This window comes from Hyperolius riggenbachi, chromosome 1 (assembly GCF_040937935.1).
Source record: "Hyperolius riggenbachi isolate aHypRig1 chromosome 1, aHypRig1.pri, whole genome shotgun sequence".
Classification (NCBI taxonomy): domain Eukaryota; kingdom Metazoa; phylum Chordata; class Amphibia; order Anura; family Hyperoliidae; genus Hyperolius; species Hyperolius riggenbachi.
The window spans coordinates 189,882,390-189,910,112 of record NC_090646.1 but is presented as its reverse complement, the minus strand read 5'-3'; the positions used below and the strand labels follow the sequence as shown (position 1 = coordinate 189,910,112).

Sequence of the window (27,723 nt, the reverse complement as noted above, 5' to 3'; positions counted from 1 at the left end):
GGAGCCCGACTTCTCCCTTCTGGCCTCTACCCGGGGGCTCCCCTCCGGGCTCCCTCCTCTTAACAGAGTACGCGCAGTGGGAAACGGCACAACTCACCTCCTTTCCAGCTCCAAACGACGATCACATCAGCCGGGCTTCTCTGTCTGCAGCGCCGCTTTCCTAACTCTCTCTACTTCCTGATTAGCAGGAAGTAGAGAGAGTAAGAGAAGCGGCACTGCAGACAGAGAAGCCCGGCTGATGTGATCCTCGTCTGGAGCTGAGAAGGAGGTGAGTTGTGCCGCCTCCCGCTGCACATACTCTGCTAAGAGTACTTCCTGATTAGCAGGAAGTAGAGAGAGTAAGAAAAGCGGCGCTGCAGACAGAGAAGCCCGGCTGATGTGATTGTGATTTGGAGTGGGTATGAGGTGAATTGTGCCGCTTTCCGCTGTGCGTACTCTGCTGGGGGGGGGGGGAATAACGTGGAGGTGAGCCCCAGGGAGAGGCAAGAAGGGAGAAGTAGGGTCTCCCTAACTGTCGCTGAGTGTCAGTGTGACCACGGCTCCCCCATACATCACTGCGCCCACCCTCCCACCAGCGCTCAGGGCAGTTGCGCGCTTGGCCCGCCCCTGGAAATGGGGCTGCCTATAGGGAGAGTGACTCGTACTACGTTTCTGTGCTTTATCTTTCATGCATTTGAGTTTGTTTATCTGATTAACATGTAAATAGGGACAAGATAACACAAAAGTTAGTATTCAAAAGGGAGGTGGACAAAAATACCTGCAGCCATGGTCATTACTATAAGCCATGGGGCCCCCTCTCCTATAATGCTCATCATAGCAAGTGTGGCCATTAAAGCACAACACCCCCCCCCCCCCCCCACACACACACACAGGAAGTATGACCAGTAAACTACATCTCCCCCTCCCCTGTGAGTATTGCAGCAACCAGACCCCTTCCCAGCAAGTATATAACTTTTGTTTGGTTTTTGTGACTTCAGGATCGCTATAATGTGCAGAAAACGTAAAAAATTTTTTTTTATTTTTTAAGTACAGTTATCCTTTAATGCATCAAAATGTCACTTGTGCAAAATATGTGAAAACAATTTGGCAAAATCATATTTCTTTTCTTTTTTAAATACAAACTAAAAAAATATAAACATTGTAAAGGTCACTTAAGGTATCCCAACAGTATGGTCACCTTTGCCTGTTTTCCTTCTATGAGCACAACAAAGTACTGACACATTTTCAATGTTTCCCTCTTATCTGTCTTAATCCACAATACTCAGGCTTCCTCCTCCAGGCTGAATCACAGCACTGCAATCACTCTTCCTCCGAACAGCGGCTCCCTCTCTGCCACTTGTCAGCACAGGCTGGCGATTCTCTAGCTAGGCTTTTCAAGTGCTACACTGGTATCTTCAGAAATGGAGCAATTCTGTATAATCCATGCTTCTTTCTGTCCTAACTCAATTACTGCATTCTTCAACTGCGATCCATTCATTTGTGGGCACTGAGCCAGCCAGTGGGTGGGTATTGATTAGAGTATAATGTCATGTGCAACACTGAAGGCAAGATGAAAAGTGCATTCAGCTTAATGGGTTGGTATTAAATAGGTGGGAATGGCTTCTAATTAGCCAACAATTGCTGTGTATCCCAGTTTCCAAACTTCCTCTTCTCCCTCGGCCACCAGCTGCCATTCTGTTCAGTCTTTTTTATTTTTTTTATTTTGGAGTTCATTGCTTACTGCAGCGCAAAAAGCCTTTGTTTAAGAAAGAGGGCTCCTAGGGTCTCAGCTGCTGGGGTACTGCTTGCTGCTTGCGAAGAGTAGCAACTGTCAGTTTATTTTATCTCAATCTTTTCATCATTCTGCTGAAACTGGTCGAATGAAGCCACCTGAGAGACCTGAGCGCTGAGTACCTACAAGTCATTAGCCAATCTCTCCCTACATAACAAGTCAACTGAATACCGACTCAGATGCAGCTCTTTAACCCTGTGTTTTCCAATCCTTAATGGCAGTGACAGCTACTGTATGTCCAGAATACTCAGCTGAAGGTAAGCAGCCTCAACACGCTTGTGAAATGATGTGCATAGCAAAAGCAGGGGTCACAGCAAAAGCTGTAGGAAAAAAAATATATGTATGCTAATAAAACCCTCCTGACGATGTGTGTGACAGATAGACAGATACACAGATACTTTAGATGGATAGACAGATAGATAGGCAACCATAAACAGATAGATAGACCAGAATACATGTTTATGTGAAATGTAATATGGTACAATCATTACATTTCACTTCCATATTAACACATCTTTTACAAGTTAGTATTAGCAAATTGCATTTTAATTAAGACTAAAAAGAAAACCACTATTGATTAAAACTAATGGAGTTACCTTGAATGACCTAGGCAATAGCATAAGATCAGATGACCTCTCTATAAATCAGTTTACTTTATTCTAAATATTTATAAAGTTGATTTTAGTAAAATTTGATTTTAATATTTTGCACAGCACTCTATAGAGACCATCAAATAATTCATATAATGTAGTAGGGTACTTTCACAGAAACATGTTGCAATATAACAGACACTGATTTGCACACTGTGACGTGATGCAATGTAAAGGAATACTAATGGTCCCCCGCAGACATCCTGTGCCTGTGCAGCCACTCACCGATGCTCCGGCCCCGCATCCGGTTCACTTCTAGAATTTCAGACTTTAAAGTCTGAAAACCACTGCGCCTGCGTTGCCGTGTCCTCACTCCCGCTGATGTCACCAGGAGCGTACTGCGGAGACGCAGACCATACTGGGCTTGTGCTATACACTCCTGGTGACATCAGCGGGAGCGAGGACATGGCAACGCAGGTGCAGTGGTTTTCAGACTTTGAAGTCTGAAATTCCAGAGGTGAACAGGAGGCGGGGCCGGTGCATTGGTGAGTGGCTGCGTGGGCACAGGATGTCTGCGGGGGACCATTAGAAGCCCCGGGTAACTTCAACTCATTTTCCCCCGACCCCCCCTACAGTATTCCTTTAAAGTTAATGAACAGTTTAGGACTCATTAGATGCGGTGTAATGCAATGGATTCTGCTGTTACAACTCAGTGTGTTACTAGAATCCCAAACTTTCAGACGCACAATCAGTGGCTTAATTACAGTTCATGGGGTCCCCCAGCAAAACATGGTTCTCTTGGTGCAATTCTCACAAGGGTCATAAACCAAGTGTGGCCATCATGATCTTCACACCCATAACAAATGCAGCCACAAAAACATCTGATGTTATAGTCCCCTGTATCGGAGAAAAGGAAATGTTTTTAATATTGGGAGGTGGGTGTGGGTTCCCCCCCCCCGGTGCTGGCCACACTTAGGGGGTCGGCCTGCGCCACCCAGCCTCCCTCCAGTTGTATGGGGGCATTGGGAAGCCTCCCCATGGTGCTCCTGGATAGTGCTAATGTAGCATGAACTAATTCCCGCAGGGCAACCGCTTTGCGGTATTGGTTTTTGACCCTGCATAGTTTGGCATGTGAAAGCAAGTGCATATTTGCATGAGCATTGCCTCATGATAAGCCAATTAGGCCCAATTTGCAAAGCCAGATATGTTAGGGTTAAACTTGGTGTTTGAGCATGCCTACATTTTCTTGTTCCAAGCATTTCCTTAGTTGTATCCTTTGGAGGCAGGTGGTGGATGACTTGCTCTAGGTGGTGTGAGCCTTGGGGTGAGCTGTCTGCGCCTGTCCCCTCCCCCCCTTTGGAGTGTTGTGTGTAAGCCAGCCCTGAGCTCCAAAGCTTGGGGTGAACCATGCTTCACTCCTTTCCCATGTGGTGCCCCCAAGTTAATGCACATGTAGCAGAACGCAATGGACGTTAAGGTAAGTGCATGTTTTAATATTGGGAGGTGGGTGCGGGCAACGCCCCCCCCCCCCACGCTGGCCATGCTTGGGGGGGGTCGCCTGTGCCACCCAGCCTCCCCCTCCGGGGTGGAGCTGTTAATCCCAGGCAGTGAGAGAGCCTGGAGCCCCGCGGCCCCCCCGGTTGTATGGGGGCATTGGGAAGCCTCCCCGTGGCGCTCCTGGATATTGTTAATGTAGCATGAACTAATTCTTGCAGGGCAACCGCTTTGTGGTATTGGTTTTTGACTCTGCATAGTTTGGCATGCGAAAGCAAATGCATATTTGCATGAGCTATGCCTCATGATAAGCCATTTAGTCCAGAATTGCAAAGCCAGATTTGTTAGGGTTAAACTTGGTGTTTGAGCATGCATATATTTTCTGTTCCAAACAAAGGGCTTGATTCACAAACCCGTGCTAACTGTTTAGCACGGGTGTGCTAAACAGTTAGCACGTGAAGTGCCGTTCGCGGACTTTTGCGCACGCAAAGCGCCGCGATACGCGAGATTGCGGACTTTTGCGAGCGCAAATTGCCATGATTTGCGCAAATCGCGGCACTTTGCGCGCGCAAAAGTCCGCGAACGGCACTTCACGTGCTAACTGTTTAGCACACCCGTGCTAAACAGTTAGCACGGCTTTGTGAATCAAGTGTGAATAGTCAAGCATGAATTCTCTGTGTACTTTCAGTATTTGAGTCATGTGGATGTAGGGTGTCAAGTCTCTGTATCTTTTCCATAAAATATCACTTCAGGTAAGCTAGTAAATATATAAATCACTCCCTTTTGCCCTTGTAAAGTCAGGCATGCACCTACAGTTTGCAAACTGTACTAAACAAAATAATACAGCTTGAAGACAGGTGTTCCAGGCCATTTTAACATTCATCATACCAAGGTTTAAAGTGAAACGACTCTATGGTGGGATTTGCACGGTAGGGTCCTCAAGAGCACCCACCTAAGTCATGAAGACTCAGAGACTCTAAGTTATTTTAGAGTATAAACAAACCAAACAACCTCCTTTTGAAAACGCTACACCAAGTACAATTTTGTCTCCCTAAAACAGAAGATATTTGCAAGTATTTACAGTGGGGTGCGAAAGTTTGGGAAAACTTTTCCTGTATAAATCGTTGTTTTTTACGATAAAAAATGTAAGTTAAATATATTATATAGGAGACACACACAGTGATATTTGAGAAGTGAAATTAAGTTTATTGGATTTATAGAAAGTGCGTAATAATTGTTTAAAAAAAATTAGGCAGGTGCATACATTTGGGCACTGTTGTCATTTTATTGATTCCAAAAACCTTTAGAACTAATTATTGGAACTCAAATTGGCTTGGTAAGCTCAGTGACCTCTGACCTACATACACAGGTGAATCCAATTATGAGAAAGAGTATTTAAGGGGGTCAATTATAAGTTTCCCTCCTCCTTTAATTTTCTCTGAAGAGTAGCAACATGGGGGTCTCAAAACAACTCTCAAATTACCTGAAGACAAAGATTGTTCACCATCATGGTTTAGGGGAAGGATACGGAAAGCTGTCTCAGAGATTTCAGCTGGCTGTTTCCACAGTTAGGAACATATCGAGGAAATGGAAGACCACAGGCTCAGTTCAAGTTAAAGCGGATCCGAGATGAAAAACTAACTATAAAAAGTAACAAACATGTCTATATATCTTATATAAAGTTTAGATAGTTTACACAGCAAATCTAGCTGCAAACAGCTTCAATATAATATGATTATTTCTTACTGTGATACAATGAGAGTGGCCATGTTGTTTTGTTGTTTATAAACATTACACACAGGCAAGCTTATCTTCATCTTCAGCACTCAGCCTAATCCCCCCTCTTCCTCCCTCCTCCCCTCTGCCTCTGAAATTTCTGGCTAGTAATACCTCCCCCCTCCTCCTCCCAGACTGAGCTCCCATGAGCCCTTGCTACTGTCTGAAAATGCCAAGGCTCTTTGAAAACTGTGAAAAATTATGCAATGAGTAAAAGTTCATCTCGGATCCACTTTAAGGCTCGAAGTGGCAGACCAAGAAAAATCTTGGATAGATAGAGTGATGGTAAGTAATGGTGAGAACAGTCAGAGTCAACCCACAGACCAGCACCAAAGACCTACAACAACATCTTGCTACAGATGGAGTCACTGTGCGTCGTTCAACCATTTGGCGCACTTTACACAAGGAGATGCTGTATGCGAGAGTGATGCAGAGGAAGCCTTTTCTCCACCCACAGCACAAACCGAGCCACTTGAGGTCTGCTCAAGCTCATTTGGACAAGCCAGCTTCATTTTGGAATAGGTGCTGTGGACTGATGAAACTAAAATTGAGTTATTTGGGCATAACAAGGGACGTTATGCAAGGAGGAAAAACAACACAGCATTTCAAGAAATACACCTGCTACCTACAGTAAGATATGGTGGTGGTTCCATCATGCTGTAAGGCTGTATGGCCAGTGCTGGGACTGGGAATCTTGTCAAAGTTGAGAGACTCATGGATTCCACTCAGTATCAGCGACAAAGCAGAAGCTGCGCTGGGGCTGGATCTTTCAACAAGAAAACGACCCTAAACACTGCCACAAATCCACTAAGGCATTCATGCAGAGGAACTAGTACAATGTTCTGGAATGGCCATCTCAGTCCCCAGACCTGAATAAAATTGAAAATCTGTGGTGTGAGTTAAAGAGAGCTGTTCATGCTTGGAAGCCATCAATCCTGAATGAACTAGAGATGTTTTGTAAAGAGGAATGGTCCAAAATACCTTCAACCAGAATCCGGACTCTCATTGGAACCTACAGGAAGCGTTCAGAGGCTGTAATTTCTGCAAAAGGAGGATCTACTAAATATTAATTTAATTTATTTTTTATGGTGCCCAAATTTATGCATCTGCCTAATTTTGTTTAAACAGTTATTGCGCACTTTCTGTAAATCCAATAAACTTCCTTTCACTTCTCAAATATCACTGTGTGTCTCCTATATGATATATTTAACTGACATTTTTTTTATCGTAACAACCAATAATTTATACAGGAAAAATCATGACGAATAATATTGGTGCGCAAACCTTTGCATCCCACTGTAGCTTCACATGGTGCAGATATTACAACCATTATGAAGCACATAAAGCTTCCAAATCTCAGAGTTCTTGGCAAATCAGGCTGAAATGGTACTTACCGTTGCAAAATAAATAAATGAAAAAAAAACCCTCTGCTTACATTGTGAACAGTTGTTGCTTAGTGTTGTTTCACATTAATGGTAAAAACAGTGTGTCATGTGTATACAGGGTGGGCCATTTATATATATTTATATTTATATACACCTTAATAAAAAGGGAATGGTTGGTGATATTAACTTCCTGTTTGAGGCACATTAGTATACGTGAGGGGGAAAACTTTTCAAGATGGGTGGTCACCATGGCGGCCATTTTGAATCCAACTTTTGATTTTTTTCAATAGGAAGAGGGTCATGTGACATCAAACTTATTGGGAATTTCACAAGAAAAACAATGGTGTGCTTGGTTTTAAGTTTCCTCCCTCACACATACTAATGTGCCACAAACAGGAAGTTAATATCACCAACCATTCCCATTTTATTAAGGTGTATCCATATAAATGGCCCACCCTGTATAATTTGCACAGTGTACTTATACTGTAACTCTTTACAACCATACTATGCAATACACACATCACTTTTGTTTACTGGCAAAACATCTTTTTCAGCATTATAGAACTGTATCATATCTCAAGTAACCTGTGACATTTTATAACCGACTTGAAATAAATTGAGTTGAAATAACTTGACTTAATTGGAAATAACAAGGATCTGTGTGTAATGTGGATTTATTAACCGTTATCCTAAAAATATATTTTTTGAGCAATATCTTAACTAATCCAACTGTTCTTTGTTATAAGTATACATAAACAACTACAACAATATAAAAGAGAAAATGCAAAACTTTTTAAAAAAAAACTATTTTTATGCCTTTGAGATAACTTGTTAGGTGATTTTTAATGGGTTACGTGATTTAAGACTCTAGTTACAAGAGTTCGGGCTGAATGTGTTGTATTCTACATCACTGTGTGAATTGCAAGGCCTCATATTTATTTGTTCCATCAAAAAGCCACACCACTCGCACCTGTAACCTTTATGCATCCATCCAAAATTATGATCAAGTAATTACAAAATCTATTTTTCAGGAAAATAGGCAAAGTGAAAAACTACTTTTCAATTTAGAAAACAGAGCTGTCTAATAAAAAGCGTGCCATATATTCCATATATGTGATTAACATGTCAGTGTGACATTATTTATTAATTTAGTGAAGACACGGAATTTATATCGGCAGTATTTTAAGCACAGCCTTATTTGAGAAGATATAGAGTGGCAATGTAATATATGCCATATCAAGTCCAGACAGAATATCACCTTCCCTCTTCCTTCACTGGAAAGACTAATGTAGCCCATAAATTGAAAAGTTGGATGTGTGTCGTAAGCAGGTAAATTACAAACTAAATAAAGAAGGGCATTGCGTCAAACAGCTTATGAGTTCCCTATTAGAGTTTGAGTTGGCAAATCTCATACCTAAATAATAATAATAATAATATACTCTGTTAATCAAAAGTGTTGCCATTCTTTAAAATTAAGAATTATATATGAATGGTTCTCCCTCAGTCCCACTGCTTTGCTCTCAGTATATTAGTATTCTTTATGTCTAAATCTGCAGACAACTTTTAATTATAGCCTTTGTGGAGATCCCCCAATCATGTGACAATAACATCTCTGTCACCGAGACAGGAAGTGTGTTGGCATCTCTCCAGCGTACACACCGCCAATAAAACTCTAACACCGGTTACATGGGAATTCTTCCCCAAATCCCTACAAAAAGCATGCATGCACAGGAAACAAAGGAAAATGTTCCTGAAGAGAAGCTACGGTAATCCCATGCAGACACAATCTGACCACATCCAGGTCAGTGTAGCCAGCCATTTTTTGCAACACACCTGTGGACATGTACATTTAGCTCAGCCAAATATTTATGGCTAAGAAGGAAAAAGTCAACAGGTGAGATACATATGGAGGCTGCCATAGTTACAGTATTTCCTTTTAAACAATACCAGTTGCCTGACAGTCCTACCAATTTTTCTGGTCAGTAGTGTCTTAGTCAGACACATCTGATCTGCATGCTTGTTCGGGGTTTATGGCTAAAAGTATAAGAGGCAGTGGATCAGCAGAGTAGAAAGGCAATGTGCATTGTTTAAAAGGAAATATTTATGTTAACCACCATGTCTCTCACCTCAGGCTCCATTTAAGTACAATTAGGTCAGGTTCTTGGGAAAAGCAGTGCAGACATCAGACAGCCCAATCCAGTCTACAGATGAATTTAAAGTTTGAGGGGTTGATTGGCACAAACATATCTCATGAATCATCTCACTTTACTTGTTTTTCATCTCAACTTCAAGAAACGCTGTTAAAGAAAACCTGTACTGAAAATTAAAAGTCAAAATAAACCTGCACAGGTCATACTTATCTCCCATGTAGTCTACTCCTCAATCTCTTTCTCCTCTCCCGCGACCTGTTTGTTCACTGTGATCAAGGAAATTCTCCGTCCTCCATTTTGGAAATGGCCATTTCCCCATAACAACTTCCTGGTCAGCACACTGTAAACTGTAACGTCGCCCACTTGAGCCATAGGGAAACATGGACATTACCTGCCATATCAGTTATTCTCTCAGCTATAACTGACAGCAACTGATATATTTCAGATCTGGCAAAATGTTGTCAGAACTGGAAGGGAGCACTGTAAGAAGAAAATGGTGAGCTTCTGAGATGAACTGATGGCAAGATAACTATGTAATGTTCATTTGAAGTTACCTCATGTGTTTATTTTAAATAATTTTACTCAGTACAGGTTCCCTTTAAACTTTACTTACTCAGGAAGCACATGTGAACTTTAGCAGCATTTATCTAAACTACAAATGACCCAAGGAGAGATAATTTCTGACATAAACCACATAAGTCATGAATATTCTCTTCTTAAGTTTTGTGAATCAACCACTATGAAATATAAATGGAGAATTTGTATACACAGTTGTCACAGCTTGGCTCACTTAAGACATTTATGACCTAATTCATAGGAATGAACAAATGAGCTCAATCAACCTTTACGGTAACAATATTTATTTTTATGATAACACTAGTAACACACAATTATGTATAAATGTGCACAATTTCAACTAAAGGACCTAAAGAAAGGAAGTGGCGAAAATCTCAAAATGCAAAAGATAAACACACTCTTGTCTCTCACCTGGAAAGCTACCAAAATGTGATCACCAAGAAAAAATCCTCCTACCTATGACAGGAGATCGCAAAGGCCGCCAACAGACCAGCCCAACTATTCCGCACAGTTGATAGACTATGTAACCCATCCTGTCTAAGGCCTACTATAACTCCCTCAAAGGAGCTATGTGAGAAATTTGCTTGCTACTTTGCTGACAAAGTATCCTCTATTCAGTCTCTCATTCAGTCCACAGCACCTAAGACTTATACAACTCCTGGAAATAGTTGCAAAAACAACCTAACACCCTGGACTGACTTCAAAAGTATTAGTGAGGAAGAGATCTCAGACATCCTCCGTCGCCTTCGCCAGACAACCTGCGACCTGGACCAACTAAACATATGCTGAAATGCCCTGACCTGCTTGGTCCAGCATTTCACAAAATAGTAAATTGCACTCTGCAAGCAGGGAGGTTTCCTACCTCTCTAAAAGAAGGAATCATCAAGCCCCTCCTTAAAAAACCTTCCATGGATCCAGATGCAACGAGCAGCTACAGACATGTCTCCAACCTCCCCTTCTTAGGTAAAGTTATTGAAAAGGCTGTCTATCTGCAACTTGAAACCAGGCTGTCAGTGAACAACATCTTGGACCCTCTACAATCTGGCTTTAAGAAACACCACAGCTGTGAAACAGCCTTCATCCAAGTCTGCAACGATCTGCTCATGGCAAGGGACAGGGGGGAAATGCTCCATCCTAATCCTGTTGGATCTCTCAGCGGCTTTTGATACAGTTGACCATGAAATCCTGCTTAACAGACTGCAGGGGTACGGTGGCATCAGTGGATCAGTCGTCCAGTGGTTCAGATCATTCCTGACTGACAGAACACAGAGAGTATCCCTAGGACCTATAATGTCCAAACCTGCACCTCTACAATTCGGAGTGCCACAAGGATCAAGCCTATCCCCTCTGCTTGCAATTTACATGTTGCCACTCGGTACACTTATCCAACGACATGGCCTGACGTACCACTGCTATGCCGATGACACACAGCTATACCTGTCCTTCAAACCTGGTGGAACAGACCCTATTCCAAAAATAAACTATTGCTTAGCTGAGCTACAGGCATGGATGAATGATAACTGGTTGAAACTAAATGCTGACAAAACTGAGGTCCTTTTTGTCCAAAGCCAGTGCTCGCCATAAAATCAGCTCTATCCTAAAGCAACACCAATCAGGATTGGGAATTCAGACATAAACAGCTCCAACCTTGTGCGCAGCCTTGGTGTACTAATCGATGGAGAATTGAGTTTCAGAAACCAAATTTCATTTGTAGTTAAATCTTCCTACTTTCATCTATAGACCATTGCAAAGATTAAACATCTGATTCCCCCAGAGGAACTTCCAACCCTAATTCACACCTTCATCACATCACGGCTGGACTACTGCAATGCCCTTTATGCTGGCCTCCCCAAAAAGGACCTGCGTCGCCTGCAATTAGTGCAGAATGCTGCTGCCAGATTGCTAACAAACCAGCCTCGCCACTGTCACATTACACCGATCCTTCGCTCACTGCACTGGCTACCAGTAGAATGGAGAATACTCTTCAAGATTGGAATGCTGACATTCAAATCCCTGCACAATCTGGGCCCTGGATACATGAAGGACTTGCTGAAGCTGCACCACACCTCTCACAACCTCAGATCAGCAAGTTCTATAAACTTGGTCACTCCCAGAGTGCACCTCAAAAAATCTGGAGATAGAGCCTTCTGTCATGCTGCCCCTACTCTTTGGAACTCCCTGCCACACCCAGTAAAAACAGCACCATCCCTGGAGCTATTCAAATCCAGACTGAAAAGCCACCTGTTTAGCCTGGCATTTCCGGACTTATAAAATTCTTCCTCTGTACCACGATGGTCGGAGCCATGCTTATGCGCTTTGAGTCCTACGGGAGAAAAGCGCTTTACAATTGTTATTCGTTGTTGTTGTTGTACAATAACTGTAACACACAATGATGTACAAATGTGACAGCATCAACCTGTATAGCAGCATTAGTATACCACACAACTATGTGCAAATATGCACACTTTTAAACATTATTTATAATATGAAAACTCAAATCAACACAGTGATATATCACAAAAGGCAGTAACTGACCACCTTTGCCTGTGTAGTCTGTGTATAGTTACAAAAAGCTATTCACTACTGTCCCTAAACACTTACTGATTCTGTCAATCCAATACAACTCTCCCTGTATCTCTCTCTTCCTACAGCCAGAAGAAAATCAGGAGAAAGAAGGAAAAAAAACCCCTCCCATTCTCCATTATAAAGAGAAGAGTATGCACTAATACCTATTGGTTGCTAAGGGCAGGATCTATATGATCTGATTACCTGGGATACCTGTGAACAGTCCATTGGATGTAGAAAAGTAAACTACTCTTAAAGAATGCATCCCATGGTGCATTTTGGCCCCAAGTTTGCAAAGAATTTGCCTAAAGCGAATCAGGCAGAGAGTCTGACTTTGCAAAGTTTGCCTGCTCATTCTTACTAATCAATCACCAGCTAACAACTTTGATTTGCTAGACTTTGCTTCCACTTAACAGGGAAAAACTTACAGGCATTCCGTGTCATGTTGGAAAATGTTCACATTTTCATATCTAATAAATAAAGTGGTGAGCCTGATGACTGTTTCGTACACGGAGCCTCTGAGGACGCTCAAGCGAGTGAAACAGTCGTCAGGCTCACCACTGCTCCCACTTCACCCCACAGTCAGATAGGATCGGGTAGGATCTATGAGTTTTTTATGATGCACGCTTGTATGCTGTTATGAGCCGGATCCATTAAAGCTTTTTCAATACATGTGGTATGCAAGTTCCGAACTGCCTCTTTCTATGATGTGTATACAGTGTGTTACTCTTGAGTTCTGAGCACACACTGGAAATGTGATGCTATACCCGATCTAGTCCCCAGGACACCTGCAAAAGCTATCCCACCTTGTATTCACTAGTGATTGTAGTGCCTGTTGCTGTCTCTTACTACACATTTTAATTTATTTTGATAATGATTAAAACAATCAGGTTTAACCTTTCCAGAATGATCTGCACGTTCACTCCCATCCAAAGAGCAGAAGCAACCATTTTAAACCACACCAGTGTATATTCTCTCTCTAAAGGACATCATAATTTCAGCTTTTACATAAAATCCAGGTTTTTTAATCATTGCTCCTCACCTACGGACAGGTGATGGATTTGCGACTAGTTTAAATAATTGGGGAGCACCAGGAAACTGTACTCTTAGCTGTAAAACAGTCATATCATTTTACTTTAGATGATCCTTGCTTCCATGGCCATGTTACCCCTGTCATGCCCATTTGTGTCATGTGTGTCCCGCAGCAGTTTGTGAAACAGGACCACTCTAACATTAGACACACATGTGAGGGTGAACAGTGGACAGCTGTACTGTAAACTAATATGCATGACACAATGGCACAATGGCCCACATGCAATTAACTTCTTCTCCAGAGCCTTTTAAGCATATCTTTGGTATTCACTATTAGAGTCTGTGTTAGTGTATGTACGCCATTATTTGCATGTTGTGTAGGTAGCCAAGTCCAGGATTGGCATGGGGAAAGGACCAGGTCCACAGTCTGCCCTGAGGGCCTTGGGTTTATAGCTTTGCTACTGTGCTCCAACAGTTTCCAGCTGTAACTTGCTCTGCACGTTTTCCAACAGCAACCAATAACTGATGATATCATATTGGCACCAGGGTGGCGTAGTGGTTAGTGCTCTTGCCTTGCAATGCTGAGTCCCCTGTTTGAATCCCAGCCAGGTGAACATCTGCAAGGAGTTTGTATATTCTCCCTGTGTCTGTGTGGGTTCCCTCCGGGCACTCAGATTTCTTCACACATCCCAAAAACATACAGATAAGTTATTTGGCTTCCCCCTAAATTGGCCCTAGACTATGATACATGCACTACACGATACATACATAGACATATAACTATGGTAGGGACTAGATTGTGAGCCCCTCTGAGGGACAGTTAGTGACAAGACAATATGCTCTGTACAGTGCTGTGTAATATGTTGGCACTATATAAATACTTAAATAAATAAATGTGGAAAAACTGATTTAGATGTGTCAAAAGATGCTCCACAATGCTTTCACCACTGTTGTTTATATATTTGCCAAAAAACTGATCATAGCATATTCAAGAATGCTCTTCCACTGCTTTGTGATCAGCAAAACCACACAACTGTCATGCAAGCTTATGTACTATTTGCTCATGTTTTATTATGGTTTAGTCCAGCCCACCAAACAAAATTAACTGAGTGGATTTCAAGGCTGAAAGAAAACTATGTATTGTGTAAAAGGTGAATGGTAGTGACCACTAGGGATGGTCCATGAGATCCAAATAATTGCAAGTTGATGTAGGATTATGTAAATTTTGTATGTAAATGTATGCAGCTTCAAAATGGACCAATCACATTTTACCTCCGCAGGATTTGATTGGTTCATTTTAAAGCTGCATACATTTACATAAAAAACTGTATAACGCTGCATCAACTCAAAATTATTTCTTTCTCATTGACCATCCCCAGTGACAGCAAACAAGTAAGTGCGTCTGAATTCACCCCCTCTTCACAAAAAGACTCATGATACCTGATGCTATAGTGATATGTAGCATGATGACATAAACTTGTATGTATACAGAGAGTGCAGAATTATTAGGCAAATGAGTATTTTGACCACATCATCCTCTTTATGCATGTTGTCTTACTCCAAGCTGTATAGGCTCGAAAGCCTACTACCAATTAAGCATATTAGGTAATGTGCATCTCTGTAATGAGAAGGGGTGTGGTCTAATGACATCAACACCCTATATCAGGTGTGCATAATTATTAGGCAACTTCCTTTCCTTTGGCAAAATGGGTCAAAAGAAGGACTTGAAATGCTCAGAAAAGTCAAAAATAGTGAGATATCTTGCAAAGGGATGCAGCACTCTTAAAATTGCAAAGCTCCTGAAGTGTGATCATCGAACAATCAAGCGTTTCATTCAAAATAGTCAACAGGGTCGCAAGAAGCGTGTGGAAAAACCAAGGCGCAAAATAACTGCCCATGAACTGAGAAAAGTCAAGCATGCAGCTGCCAAGATGCTACTTGCCACCAGTTTGGCCATATTTCAGAGCTGCAACATCACTGGTGTGCCCAAAAGCACAAGGTGTGCAATACTCAGAGACATGGCCAAGGTAAGAAAGGCTGAAAGATGACCACCACTGAACAAGACACACAAGCTGAAATGTCAAGACTGGGCCAAGACATATCTCAATACTGATTTTTCTAAGGTTTTATGGACTGATGAAATGAGAGTGAGTCTTGATGGGCCAGATGGATGGGCCCGTGGCTGGATTGGTAAAGGGCAGAGAGCTCCAGTCCGACTCAGACGCCAGCAAGGTGAAGGTGGAGTACTGGTTTGGGCTGGTATCATCAAAGATGAGCTTGTGGGTCCTTTTCGGGTTGAGGATGGAGTCAAGCTCAACTTCCAGTCCTACTGCCAGTTTCTGGAAGACACCTTCTTCAAGCAGTGGTACAGGAAGAAGTCTGCATCCTTCAAGAAAAACATGATTTTCATGCAGGACAATGCTCCATCACACGCATCCAAGTACTCCACAGCGTGGCTGGTAAGAAAGGGTATAAAACAAGAAAAACTAATGACATGGCCTCCTTGTTCACCTGATCTGAACCTCATTGAGAACCTGTGGTCCATCATAAAATGTGAGATTTACAAGGAGGGAAAACAGTACACCTCTCTGAACAGTGTCTGGGAGGCTGTGGTTGCTGCTGCACGCAATGTTGAAGGTGAACAGATCAAAACACTGACAGAATCCATGGATGGCAGGCTTTTGAATGTCCTTGCAAAGAAAGGTGGCTATATTGGTCACTGATTTGTTTTTGTTTTGTTTTTGAATGTCAGAAATGTATATTTGTGAATGTTGAGATGTTATATTGGTTTCACTGGTAAAAATAAATAATTGAAATGGGAATATATTTGTTTTTTGTTAAGTTGCCTAATAATTATGCACAGTAATAGTCACCTGCACACACAGATATCCCCCTAAAATAGCTAAAACTAAAAACAAACTAAAAACTACTTTAATGATATTAATGAGTTTTTTGGGTTCATTGAGAACATGGTTGTTGTTCAATAATAAAATTATTCCTCAAAAATACAACTTGCCTAATAATTCTGCACTCCCTGCAGTACTAATACCTATTTAGACTCTGCCTGTGTTCTGTTTTTCTTGTGTTTGCTGTAAGGGCTAGTAATCCATTGCAATAAATCCCAAACGTCCAATAATCTGCCAGTTACCCAATAGGAAGTCATAAAACTTATGTGTGCCAGTGACAAACTCTTAAGCTGGCCATACACTGGCCCGATTTGCCGCCGATTCGACAGCAGATTCGATCACTGGGATCGAATCTGCTGCCAATCGTTCGCACTAAACGCACTAGCCGATCCGATTTCCTCCCGAAATCGGATCGGTCCGTCGATCGCGCCGTGCGGGTTACTTCCGCCGATCACCCGCGGGTAGGGAGCGCGTCGCTAGCGGCGGCCGATCCGATACAGTTATACATTACCTGATGCTGGCTCCCGGGCATCTTCTCCGCGTCTTCTCCGCATCTTCTCCGCGCTGCACCACTCTTGCTTCCATCCCAGCGTACATTAACTTCCTGTGTCACTCCAGTGACCAGGAAGTTCAAATAGAGGGCGCTCTATTTGAACTTCCTGGTCACGGAGTGACACAGTGTACGCTGGGATGCGGTGCGGGGTGCAGCGCGGAGAAGAGGACCCGGAGCCAGCTTCAGGTAATGTATGCAAGGGGGGGGGAGGACAGGCGGCAGAGGCAGCTCCACAGATTGTGATCGGTTTCAGGCTGAAATCGATTCACAATCTGTTTGCAGTAAAGGCAGCCATACAATCCCTCTCTGATCAGATTCGATCAGATCTGTCAGCTGGTCGATCTAATGGCAAATCGACCAGTGTATGGCTACCTTTAATGACAGGGAAGAAGAAAGCAATTTATTGTGTCATTTTTAATTAGCATGAGTGCTGAATAAACATTCACAATAGGAGGGGATGCCATTGAGACTTATTTTATCTTCAATCCTAGATTTGAAAGCCCTTAAAAGAAGAACTTTAACCAAGAATTAAACTTCATCCCGATTAGTAGCTGATACCCTCTTTACTACAAGAAATTCTTACATATTCTCAAATAGATCATGATATTGTAGTTAAACCCATTCCTCAGTGTGATTTGATGACCATGGTCCTGACTGGTTGCTTTCTGTGAACCTCGTTGCATTGTGAAAAATAACGGCTTTTTTCAACTGCCAAGCAAGCAACATCTTACTTTGTAAATAGAGCTCTCAGTAAACAAACATTCTGTACAGATCACCTGGCAGGGCTAAAGCCGTGGCCACCTGCAATAAATTTCAGAATGTAAATCAGGGAGAGGAACGATTTTACAATGGGCAAACACTGACTAATAATCTATGAATGAATACTGTAAAAAATAGAAATGTTTATTCATTATGTTATTTTCACCACAGTTCCTCTTTAAAATCATAATAAGAATATGGGATTCTAGGAAAGTCCCATAGTATGTCCATAGATGCTAGTTTATCTCATCTGGCTATTTTCACTTCAGGTTTATGATTATCTCAGTTCCTTATGAAACCTTCTTTCTCTACTCCATCCAATCTATGACATTGATGAAGATGAGTATTAGTGCCTGATCCACTTGTTCTGTTTGGCAACACCCATCACCACAACATTAATGACTTATCTTATCCCCGTTTTTATATTTTTACGATGGAGGTAGTTAAGCAGGAAGTAAATAATGCCATTATTGTCACCAGTGATGTCACAACACACTATTAAAAAAAAGGATCACTATAATGATTCAATTTAAAACTCAGTGCACTTGGATGTGTCTAGCTGATTTAATTCAGTGTCAGACTTGACTGAAAGGAGGTTCATTATCCGGAGCAAACACTGTGGACAAACAGTGGCAGCCACAGTACATCACTTAACCACTGCATGTATGGGACTGCTGTGTGTTTCATAACTAGCCTTACCGGTGTTAGCAGGGTCACTGAACATGTCACTTCTGTTCTTTTTCCATGCCAGCAGGTACTCCATGCTGACATAATCTGCAGCCTCTGTGTGTCTGCTCACAGCCAGCATCATCCTGTGTGCCTTTGCAATGCCGAAATGAACCTGGGCCTCTTCTATCAGCTGTAGTTCTCCGAGACTGACGGCCGCCTCATAAGCTTGAGAGAAATACTGGCACGCTTTCTCGTAGTTTCCCTGGCAAAGCAGCCAAACAAAAGTTATCTGTTACTTAATTCATGCTGATAAATGATACCGCTGCCTTGGCTGAAAGCAATGTTTCTTGCTACAAGTGATATTGTGCTTATAATCATTTCTTTGAGCCAAGGTAGTTTCTTTATGTGCATTATGCAGAGGAAGTATTGTAAAAAAAGAAGATATACATGCTGCACTAATTTATAAATCCTTAGGTATCTTCAGCAATATACAGCTGCCTGCTAAAGGTAGATGCAAGATTAGACAGGGTGTCATTACTAATGGCCTCCTCACATACATTGAGGACCATATTCAATTCACTTTTTCTCCTAAGTTCTCTGCTAGGTGATATTTTCATGTCTTATCAATAAAATGTATTTTAAAGGAAACCAGAGATGATTTCCTAGCCCTTATTTATACTTACCTGGGGCTTCCTCCAGCCCCATAAGCACTGGGGCCTCCCTCGTGGTCCTCCTCGGGTCCCCCATTCTGCCGCTATAACTCCCGGTAATCCGGTCAGTCGCTGCCAGTCGTTGCATTCTGCACATGCGTGGCTAGGCTGTGCGTGCACCCCTCATCGCGCTCCCATCCCCTGGAGCATTCTGTACCTGAGTAGTACTGCGCAAGTGCAGAACGCTCCAGAGGATGGGAGCATGACGGAGGTGCGCGCGGGGCCAAGCTGCGCATGCACAGAAGGAAAAGACCGGCAGGATTACCGGGAGTTATAGCGGCAGAATGGGGGACCAGAGGAGAATGGTGAGGGAGGCCCCGGTGCTTATGGGGCTGGAGGAAGCCCCAGGTAAGTATTAATAAGGGCTAGGAAACCATCTCTGGTACACTTAAAGCCACCAGCAAGCAAGAAAATATTCAGTATAGTTTTGACAGTACATTTTCCAATACTTTTTGTACTTTTTCAATTGCAGAGTGCTGAAAAGTTATTTTAAACATAAGTTGAAAAATTATCTCCCAGGAGAGAACTTGGGAGAAAAAATGAATTGAAAAAGGGTGTTAACAGTCAATTTCCCCCCCAATCTTTTCTTTATTTCTCCTTCTCCTATCACCCTCTCAAGTAACTAGCCTTTATCTGTCTACCGCCATGGCTCTCCTGGTTCCAAGATCGCAAGTTCTCCTGGGAGCACCTCAGAAAAATTGCATGTGTTTTGCGGTTTTTAGGCTATGTTTGCGTTCTTGACATTATGTTTTGGAAACCACTTATCAGAAAGTTTCAAAAGTGGGTAAATTTTAGCTAGGTAGTTCTGTTGTACTTTGTATTTATAAAGGCACTGGTGCAATATAGTGCTTTTTTTTGTAGCTTGGATCCACTTTAAAGAGTACCTACATTATAAATTACAGTTTGCTTTAAACGTAATAAGTTGCCAAGATATATAAAATCACCCATGATAAAGTGTGAGTTTCTCACCAACCGGGGTCCGTATTCCACATATAATCTTGAAATCCCCGCCCCCAGTGTGAAATTGGGCCCGGGGCAGTTTTTTTCCCCTAACTATATGTGCAAGGGATGCTGAGCGATTGATGTCATAACTCCACCCCTGATGTCCATGTGATCTAATCTAGGCAGAGAGACAGACATCTGAAATAAAAATTATAGCAAACAGACATAATAAGATAGGCTCCTGCAGTTTCCCTGTCTTTTCTCTGTTACACATTGTGAAAAGAGAAGTAATTTGATCCAGGCAGGCATAGAGCAGGGGAGGGAGGGGCAGGGGAGTTAACTAGGCTGAAGAGCTGGGCACAATGCTTTCAGCTTCAGGAGGAATAAGGAAGTGTCACATACAGATATAAATGTGAGTCTGTTCTATCAAATATGATGTATTGTACAAGATGTAAATTGTATATGTTCATCTAACTGTACACAGTGCCTAGACTACATATATGTATTGCCATTCAGACCTTTTTAGGCTGGAGGTAGTCTTTAAATACCAGTCAAATGCAGCGGGGGGGGGGGGGGGGGGGATGATTGCTCCTCCCTGCTGACTGATAACCTATTCACAGTTGTCAAATGACAATTTTCTGTAACAGTCCACTTTTTTGATGACATCCTGTCTAGGAAGCAGGGAAGGAAATGAGATGTAAATACAGAAGTTCTGAATAATGTAGAGTAATGCAAATGTTGTATGCAAATGTATAACATATAGAACTTGAAAATTCAGCAATCAAATTCCACTTTGGGACATTTGGTTGGTCCATTTTCAAGCTGTATACATTTGCATACAAAATTTGCATAATCCTACATCTTGGAATTACTTGCATCTCATTGCCATCCCTGCTGGGCAGTTTTTTGGGGACTTTTGCCAGACATCCTGTTGTCATCTGAGGTATCTGACAGGTAGTTCACGTCTCACGAAACTTTGGAGTTGATTCACGAAGCTGATCTCATCATGATTAATCTTACCTCACTTATTTTTCACCTTAATTATAAGGAGAGATCATTCGTTAGACAAACAAATCAGGGTTTTCTCACAAAAGATTGTTTTCACATCGTATTAATAAAATATATTGAAAGCCCTCAAAGAGCAAGAAAATACTCAACCAAAGTTTGAAACGAAATGAAATTGCAAAAAAAAAAATATAAATGATCCCCCAGAAGAAAAATAAGGAGAAAAATTAATTGAATAAGGGTCCTGATGCACTAACCAGAGGTAATATTGCTGTGCGGAGCCAGTGCAAAGCAATATTACCATTACTACCGCCAGCAGTGCACCATGAGTACCCTATTAAATCTTACTCAACAGGCTACAAGAGTACTGTGGCATAGATGGCATTGTTCTCCTGTGGTTCAACTCCTTCCTGGCTGGCAGAACACAAAGGGTAGCCTTAGGGCCCTTCCTCTCCAACCCTGTACCACTAAAATACGGTGTACCTCAGGGCGCAATATTATCCCCTTTACTGTTCACCATATACATGCTGCCACTTGGAGAAATCATACAAAAACATGGCCTGACATATCATTGCTATGCTGATGACACCCAGCTATATTTGTCATTCAAACCTGACGTCACAGACCCTACTCCACAAATAAACGCATGCTTAGCTGAGCTTCAGGAGTGGATGAATAATAATTGGCTAAAACTTAATGCTGACAAAACAGAGGTTCTTGTTATCGAGGGCCAGGGCTCAACAGCAAAGCAGCTCCAGTCTCGACCAACACCGCTAAGGATAGGGAGCTCAGACCTGAACAACTCAGACTGTGTGCGCAGCCTGGGAGTACTGATTGATGGGAAATTAAGCTTCAGGAATCAAATCTCAGCTGTTGTGAAACATTCCTTCTTTCACCTAAGGAATATTGCAAGGATTAAACACCTAATTCCTTCAGAGGATCTTCCAACCCTAGTTCATGCCTTCGTCACATCAAGGTTAGACTACTGCAACGTCCTCTACACAGGCCTGCATAAGAAAGACTTACGCCGCCTGCAATTAGTACAGAATGCCGCCGCAAGGCTGTTAACGAGCCAACCCCGCCATTGCCACATAACACCAACCCTGAGCTCACTCCACTGGCTACCGATAAAATGGAGAATTCTGTTTAAGATTGGCTTACTGACATTCAAATCCTTGCACAATCTGGGCCCTGGATACCTGAAGGACTTGTTGCAACTACATCACACCCCCCACAATCTTAGATCAAAAGGACGTAACACCTTGGTCACCCCCAGAGTCCACCTCAAAACCTTTGGAGACAGAGCCTTTTGTCATGCTGCCCCTACACTTTGGAACTCCCTGCCACACCCAATCAGGACAGCCCCATCCCTGGAAACATTTAAGTCTAAACTGAAAACCTACCTTTTCAGTCTGGCATTCATGAACATCTGACTATCTCCTCTGTAACACAACCCAGCCTGAAACCCTGTATTAATCTGAGACACAGCTATGCGCTTTGAGTCCTATGGGAGAAAAGCGCTTTACAAATGTTATTGTATTGTATTGTATTGTATTAGCATGACCTGGGGTACTCAAGTACCGAGAACTGTGCTATAGTAATGCGGATTAGTGATGTGCTTTACCATAGCAATGTACGCTTTACTCAAATACCACCAGTACTGCTAATAGCGTAACTTGTGATAGATTGCGCAGCAATATTACCGCTGATTATGACAATTTTAATTGGCCCAGCTGCAAGCTGCATAAAATTCGCATCACATTTGCATGCAAGCTGGATGAATGGCATCTCATTGCTTTGAATGGTATGCAAATTCTACTTTTAGAGCATAGAAAATGACTAGACAAATGCTTGCAATAAATGTGCATGCTTTGCTAGCTAATTACCAACATAATAATTGTGAACACATACAGGATGTATGAGGATTTTGTCACCTGTTTTAATGTTTAAAGTTTTGGAAACAGAAAAAAAGATAGAAAAAATAGATAATTCTAACTAAAAAACAAAACAAAACAAAAAAACACAACAACATTAATGTTACATGAACACAATAATGGTTGCTTTATTCAGTTATTTATTATATCCCCATTCCCTCTTAGGCAAGATGATGTACCAGTATAAGGGTTGACCTGACTAGTTTTCAATGAAATCTCATGTACACGATCCTGTTTTAATAAAGCTAGGTGAGGCGTCCCTGCTGCTTTCAGGAGAATTGATGGCTTGGCGAGCCAGCTTACAACTTTAGTACATCAAGCCTGGTCTGTCTGCAGGGTGCTGCTCATGTATACTGAATCTATAATAATCTAGACATTCCTGCCACGACTAAGTTAATGAGATTTTCCTTTTTATCTTTTTAAATCAAAAGATTTCTTTCCCCAATGGTCATCTTAATGGACTTGAGAACAGCAAGAATTGGTGAAATAGCTTAGCTCCTCTAAAGACCCATATTATACACCATATGTCACAAACTTTAGCTGCTTCTCCTTTCACTTGGGTTTTAGACTTCACAGGTCTGCCCCCATACTGTGTCAAAAGTCAGTCTTGGATCATGATCCTGAAATCTTCCCTAGCTGGAAACTGCAGACAAGCAGGATGCCATGAGCAGAGGCTAATCTTGCCGTAATCACAATTGGCAATTAGCACACTCTAACCAGCTGTCAAGCAGCAGACCGCAAAGAGTGACTCTTCCATTTAAACCAACGGGAAAACAGTGTGTGCACTTTTTTTTCAAAGCTGTTCTTTCCTAGAGGGAATTAAATGACACAAAGAAGTCACCAATATTACTACTTCCACAGAACAAATGGCAGGCAGTTGCACACACTGCTCAACTCTCAGCAAGCAGATAACTTGGAAAATACACATACAAGCTGCAGCTGTCAAGGAAGTGCACAGTATCGTTATGTCTGCTGTATAAGACATAGACAAGCTGAAGAAAACCTGCTGTAAAAAAATGTCTTCGTATTTTCTCTGCAGCCAATGCTTGGTATTGTCAGTGTACCTCATAGAGGAGCTGATCTGCTTTTATTCAAGAAGAGTTTTATTCTTTAAGTCCATCTTCAGGCACTGGTGTAAAAAATACCACCGAATAGCTTAGTAAACACAGGGCTTGAATGTTACCAGTTTCAGTGAAATGAGGCTATTTTCAGCTAAAAATCCTGTCTTGAAATTTTGATCACATGAACACAACCAGCTAAGTGCAGTGAAGTTTAGACTGTGGGAGTAGCTGGTGCGGATGTCTGGATTGCAGAATTGCATCATTCCACTGTTCAAGGCAGGCATACACTAGAAGAGGTGGAAAATTATTGATATTTGTGTGATATAGATTGTTTACCTTGCACTTATCGATATGAGATCAGATCTAAGCTGAGATCTAATCTAATATTGCTGAATCTATCAAATAATAGACCTTCATGATCAATGTTTGATTGACAGAGTCTTTATTTTTAATAGGTTTTCATTCCATTCAGTATTTATGAAAACTGTATATGCAATCCATTAACAATTGACCAGTCTATGCCTACCTTATGACTGCAGGGGTGCAGGCACAGGCCAAATCGCTCCCAGAAGATGAAAAATAATAATCTAAACATTTGTATAGCGCTTTTCTCCTGTCGGACTCAAAGCACTCAAGAGCTGCAGCCACTGGGACGTGATCAAGAGGCCACCCTGCAGTGTTAGGGAGTCTTGCCTTGTACTCCTCACTGAGTAGGTACTGTCCCTAGCCAGGATTCAAGCCCTGGTCTTCCATGTCAAAGGCGGTGCCCTTAACCAGTACACTATCCAGCCACAGATTGTAGCCTATAGCACAGGCAGGGGTGCAGGACTTATCTGGATTATTTATCTAAAAAAAATAAAATATATAAATATATATATATATATATATATATATATATATATATATATATATATATATAGTTCCATGGCAATAGCAAGGGCACAAGGACATAATAAAAAATCATCTGGTCCTTAGCAGGTTCTAAACTGATCTAAATCTAACCTCATGTGTAAAAGAGCCGCAACAGGTTCCATGGTGTCATTATTTATTTAACAAACATGAAGTAAAAAGGAAAAGCTGTGTATGAGAAACTAAGTGCACCTTATGATTCCAGTAATTGTTTTCTGCATGATTTTATCTCCCATCATTGTTGAGTAACTTTGGTCCACTCTTCTTTACAAAATTCCTTCAGTTCATTGAGGTTTCTGGGAATTTGTATTGCATATCTCTCTTATGGTTCCTCACATCATTTTGATAGGGTTGAGGTCTGGTCTTTGGAACACCTTAAAGGGATACTTAAGGCATGAATAAAAAAATCAGTTTTACTTACCTGGGGAGTCTACCAGCCCCCTGCAGCCGGCCCGTGCCCTCGCAGTCACTCGCAGATCCTCTGGTCCTCCACTGCAAGCTGGTTTTGTTTTCGTCAATAGGCCCGACAAGCCTGGCCACACGTAGCCTTCTTCGCGTTTCCGTCTGCAATAGCTTCATTGTCCTGTTGCATGCCCCAATTTTGACAAAGCTTTAGCTATTGCTCTGTTGGCCTTACATTTGGTTCTAGAAAACTTTTGTACACAGAGTTTATGGTTGGGCCGATAACTGCAGGTATCCAGGTCCTTTACTTGCAAAACAAGCCCAATAACCTTCCCTCCATCACAGTAATTAAAGTGAACCTCCGGACTAAAAATATACTTAGCAGAACTGAAAAGGCTTGGTGTTTCTTTAACAGTTTCACAGCATCAGAACTTTGTTTTTCTTACCAAAGCATCATTTTTAGCTGCATTTTTAGCTAAGCTCCACCCATCAAAGAAAACTGCCCAGGCTTTTTTTCCCTGATGCTGTGCAAAGCATGATGGGATTTTCTTTGTTGCTATTCACATTGCCTAGCAACTGGGAGGGGTGATCAGCACACAGGAGAGTTGGAACTGTGTCTCATGCTCCCTGTCATCTCCTTTCAACCAAAAAGATGGCTGCCCTCATGAAATCAAACATTTGTTCTTTTAAAACAGGGTGGGTAAGAGATTATCTTACCTATCTATTTAATTAACATAACTAATGTAATTTAATGACAGTATGTTTGTTTAGGCTGAAGTTCCTCTTTAAGAGTTGGTTTTAGTTTTTTTCACAGATATCCTGTGTTATTTCTTCAAACATATCCACTTTCCTCTCATCTGTCCAAATAACATTGTTTTAGCAGTCTTGTAGTTTGTCAGAAACTCTGCAAGCCGAAGCAGTGCTGCCATGTTCTTTTTATAGAGAAGAGGCTTTCTCCTGGCAACACTTCCAAACAAGCCAGAGTGGTTCAGCTTTTTTCGAACTGTACTGTCATGAACTTTAACACCTAATGTACAAGAGAGTTATATGATTTGGAGGTGGAAGAATCTAAACCCATTCATTGAAAGTGTCATTAGACTTACTGGAGGTCTTTTTTTTGCGGTGAGTCTCACACATAGGGTGTGGTGGAGAATATTCCATCGATGAAGAACTGCTGCAGATAGTCTGATGTAAATGTAATATGACAAATGGTCAAAGCATCAGTCAAGATAACATCGTGCTATTTGTGAACTAAATGATTGCTAATTGGACTGGTTTAATATTGTTTGGTGCCACACCTCTCTTGTTGATACAGCTGTGTATCTCCTCGGTTTCAGCGGTTTATTTTCACTTAAGGTTCACTTTAAAGAAAATGTATTTACCTTTTTGCAGGAAATCTTAGAGAGCTGTCACATTAAGAGCATATATGTTCTCAAAAATGCAGAAAAATTACATTACCTACAATATTTGGAGTATAAAGTCCAAAAATGCTACATCAGATCACGGTAGTGTTCTACTCCAGCGCCCAATTAGAAGGCTTCTCTACAAATGTTTTTCTTTTACCAGGTACAGAAATCAGCCGCAGACTTCTCATAGTATTTCTCATAAAGACTCTATTGCTTTCATTAATGGCATACAACAAATGTTGCACTGCTGCCTTGTGAGAGAGAAAGACACATTTGACGTTCTTCTGGTTCAGAGACAATGAACCTTCTAGAGACATCACAGAGTACTGTACTGAGAGTATACTTCTCTGGCAACAGTTTATTGCCCGCAGTTGCTATTTATGGACTTACACGATCTGCTCTGAAGGTGATACAGCGTTCAGTTTTCTAGGAAGAGATATGATGATTGCTTGAAATCATTGCATTTATGTGATGCTGCAATTAGTCTTCTTGACAGAACCCGAGAAATGGATGACTCCTCTAACGTCAGGTTGCATGTGTGCGCCATGTGTTGTTGCAGTGTCGGCTGGTTAGGATGCACTTACTGTACATGCCCTGTTTATTTGATTGTGTTTATACTCCATGCTTTGTTGAATACAATGTAATGAATATAGGATTAAGGGCCCTTTTCCACCAGCGCGTTAGCGCTGGCTGAATCGCAAAAACGCAAACCGCTAGCGATTTTACAATCGCTACGGTTTGCTTTTTAACATGGGAATCGCGGTAGGTCATTTCCACTACCGCGATTCGTTTTTGCCGGGAACGCGAACGCGTAGCGGAGCGATAATTGCCGCGATTTTGCTATGCCGTGCATAGCATAGCAAAAGCGCGGCCGCGAACGTCGGGGAATCGCCGGTAATTGCGATTCAGCAATCGCTAGCGTTCAGCGTGAACGCTAGCGATTGCTAGTGGAAAAGGGCCCTTAGTGATTGTATATGTCCATATACAGGACATTGCCTGTCATATTGAGTGTATGTTGTATATTTTGCCTCAGCTTTATCCCATGCCATTACCTCCTATCTTATCCATCTAATGGTGGCCACTAATGATCCAATATTTTTCTCCAATCTTACCAAATCTATGTAGTAG

General features: G+C 41.8%; 1 protein-coding gene across 3 annotated transcripts in view; it reads right to left on the bottom strand.

Moving 5' to 3' along the window:
- TTC29 (tetratricopeptide repeat domain 29) overlaps positions 1-27,723 on the bottom strand; it is a 326,460-nt gene that overhangs the window by 59,897 nt on the left and 238,840 nt on the right. For all 3 annotated transcript variants that reach the window (XM_068269689.1, XM_068269706.1, XM_068269697.1), the window contains one exon: positions 18,257-18,488. In XM_068269689.1, the coding sequence (XP_068125790.1) occupies positions 18,257-18,488 (232 nt within the window). The remainder of the gene's footprint in view (positions 1-18,256; positions 18,489-27,723) is intronic.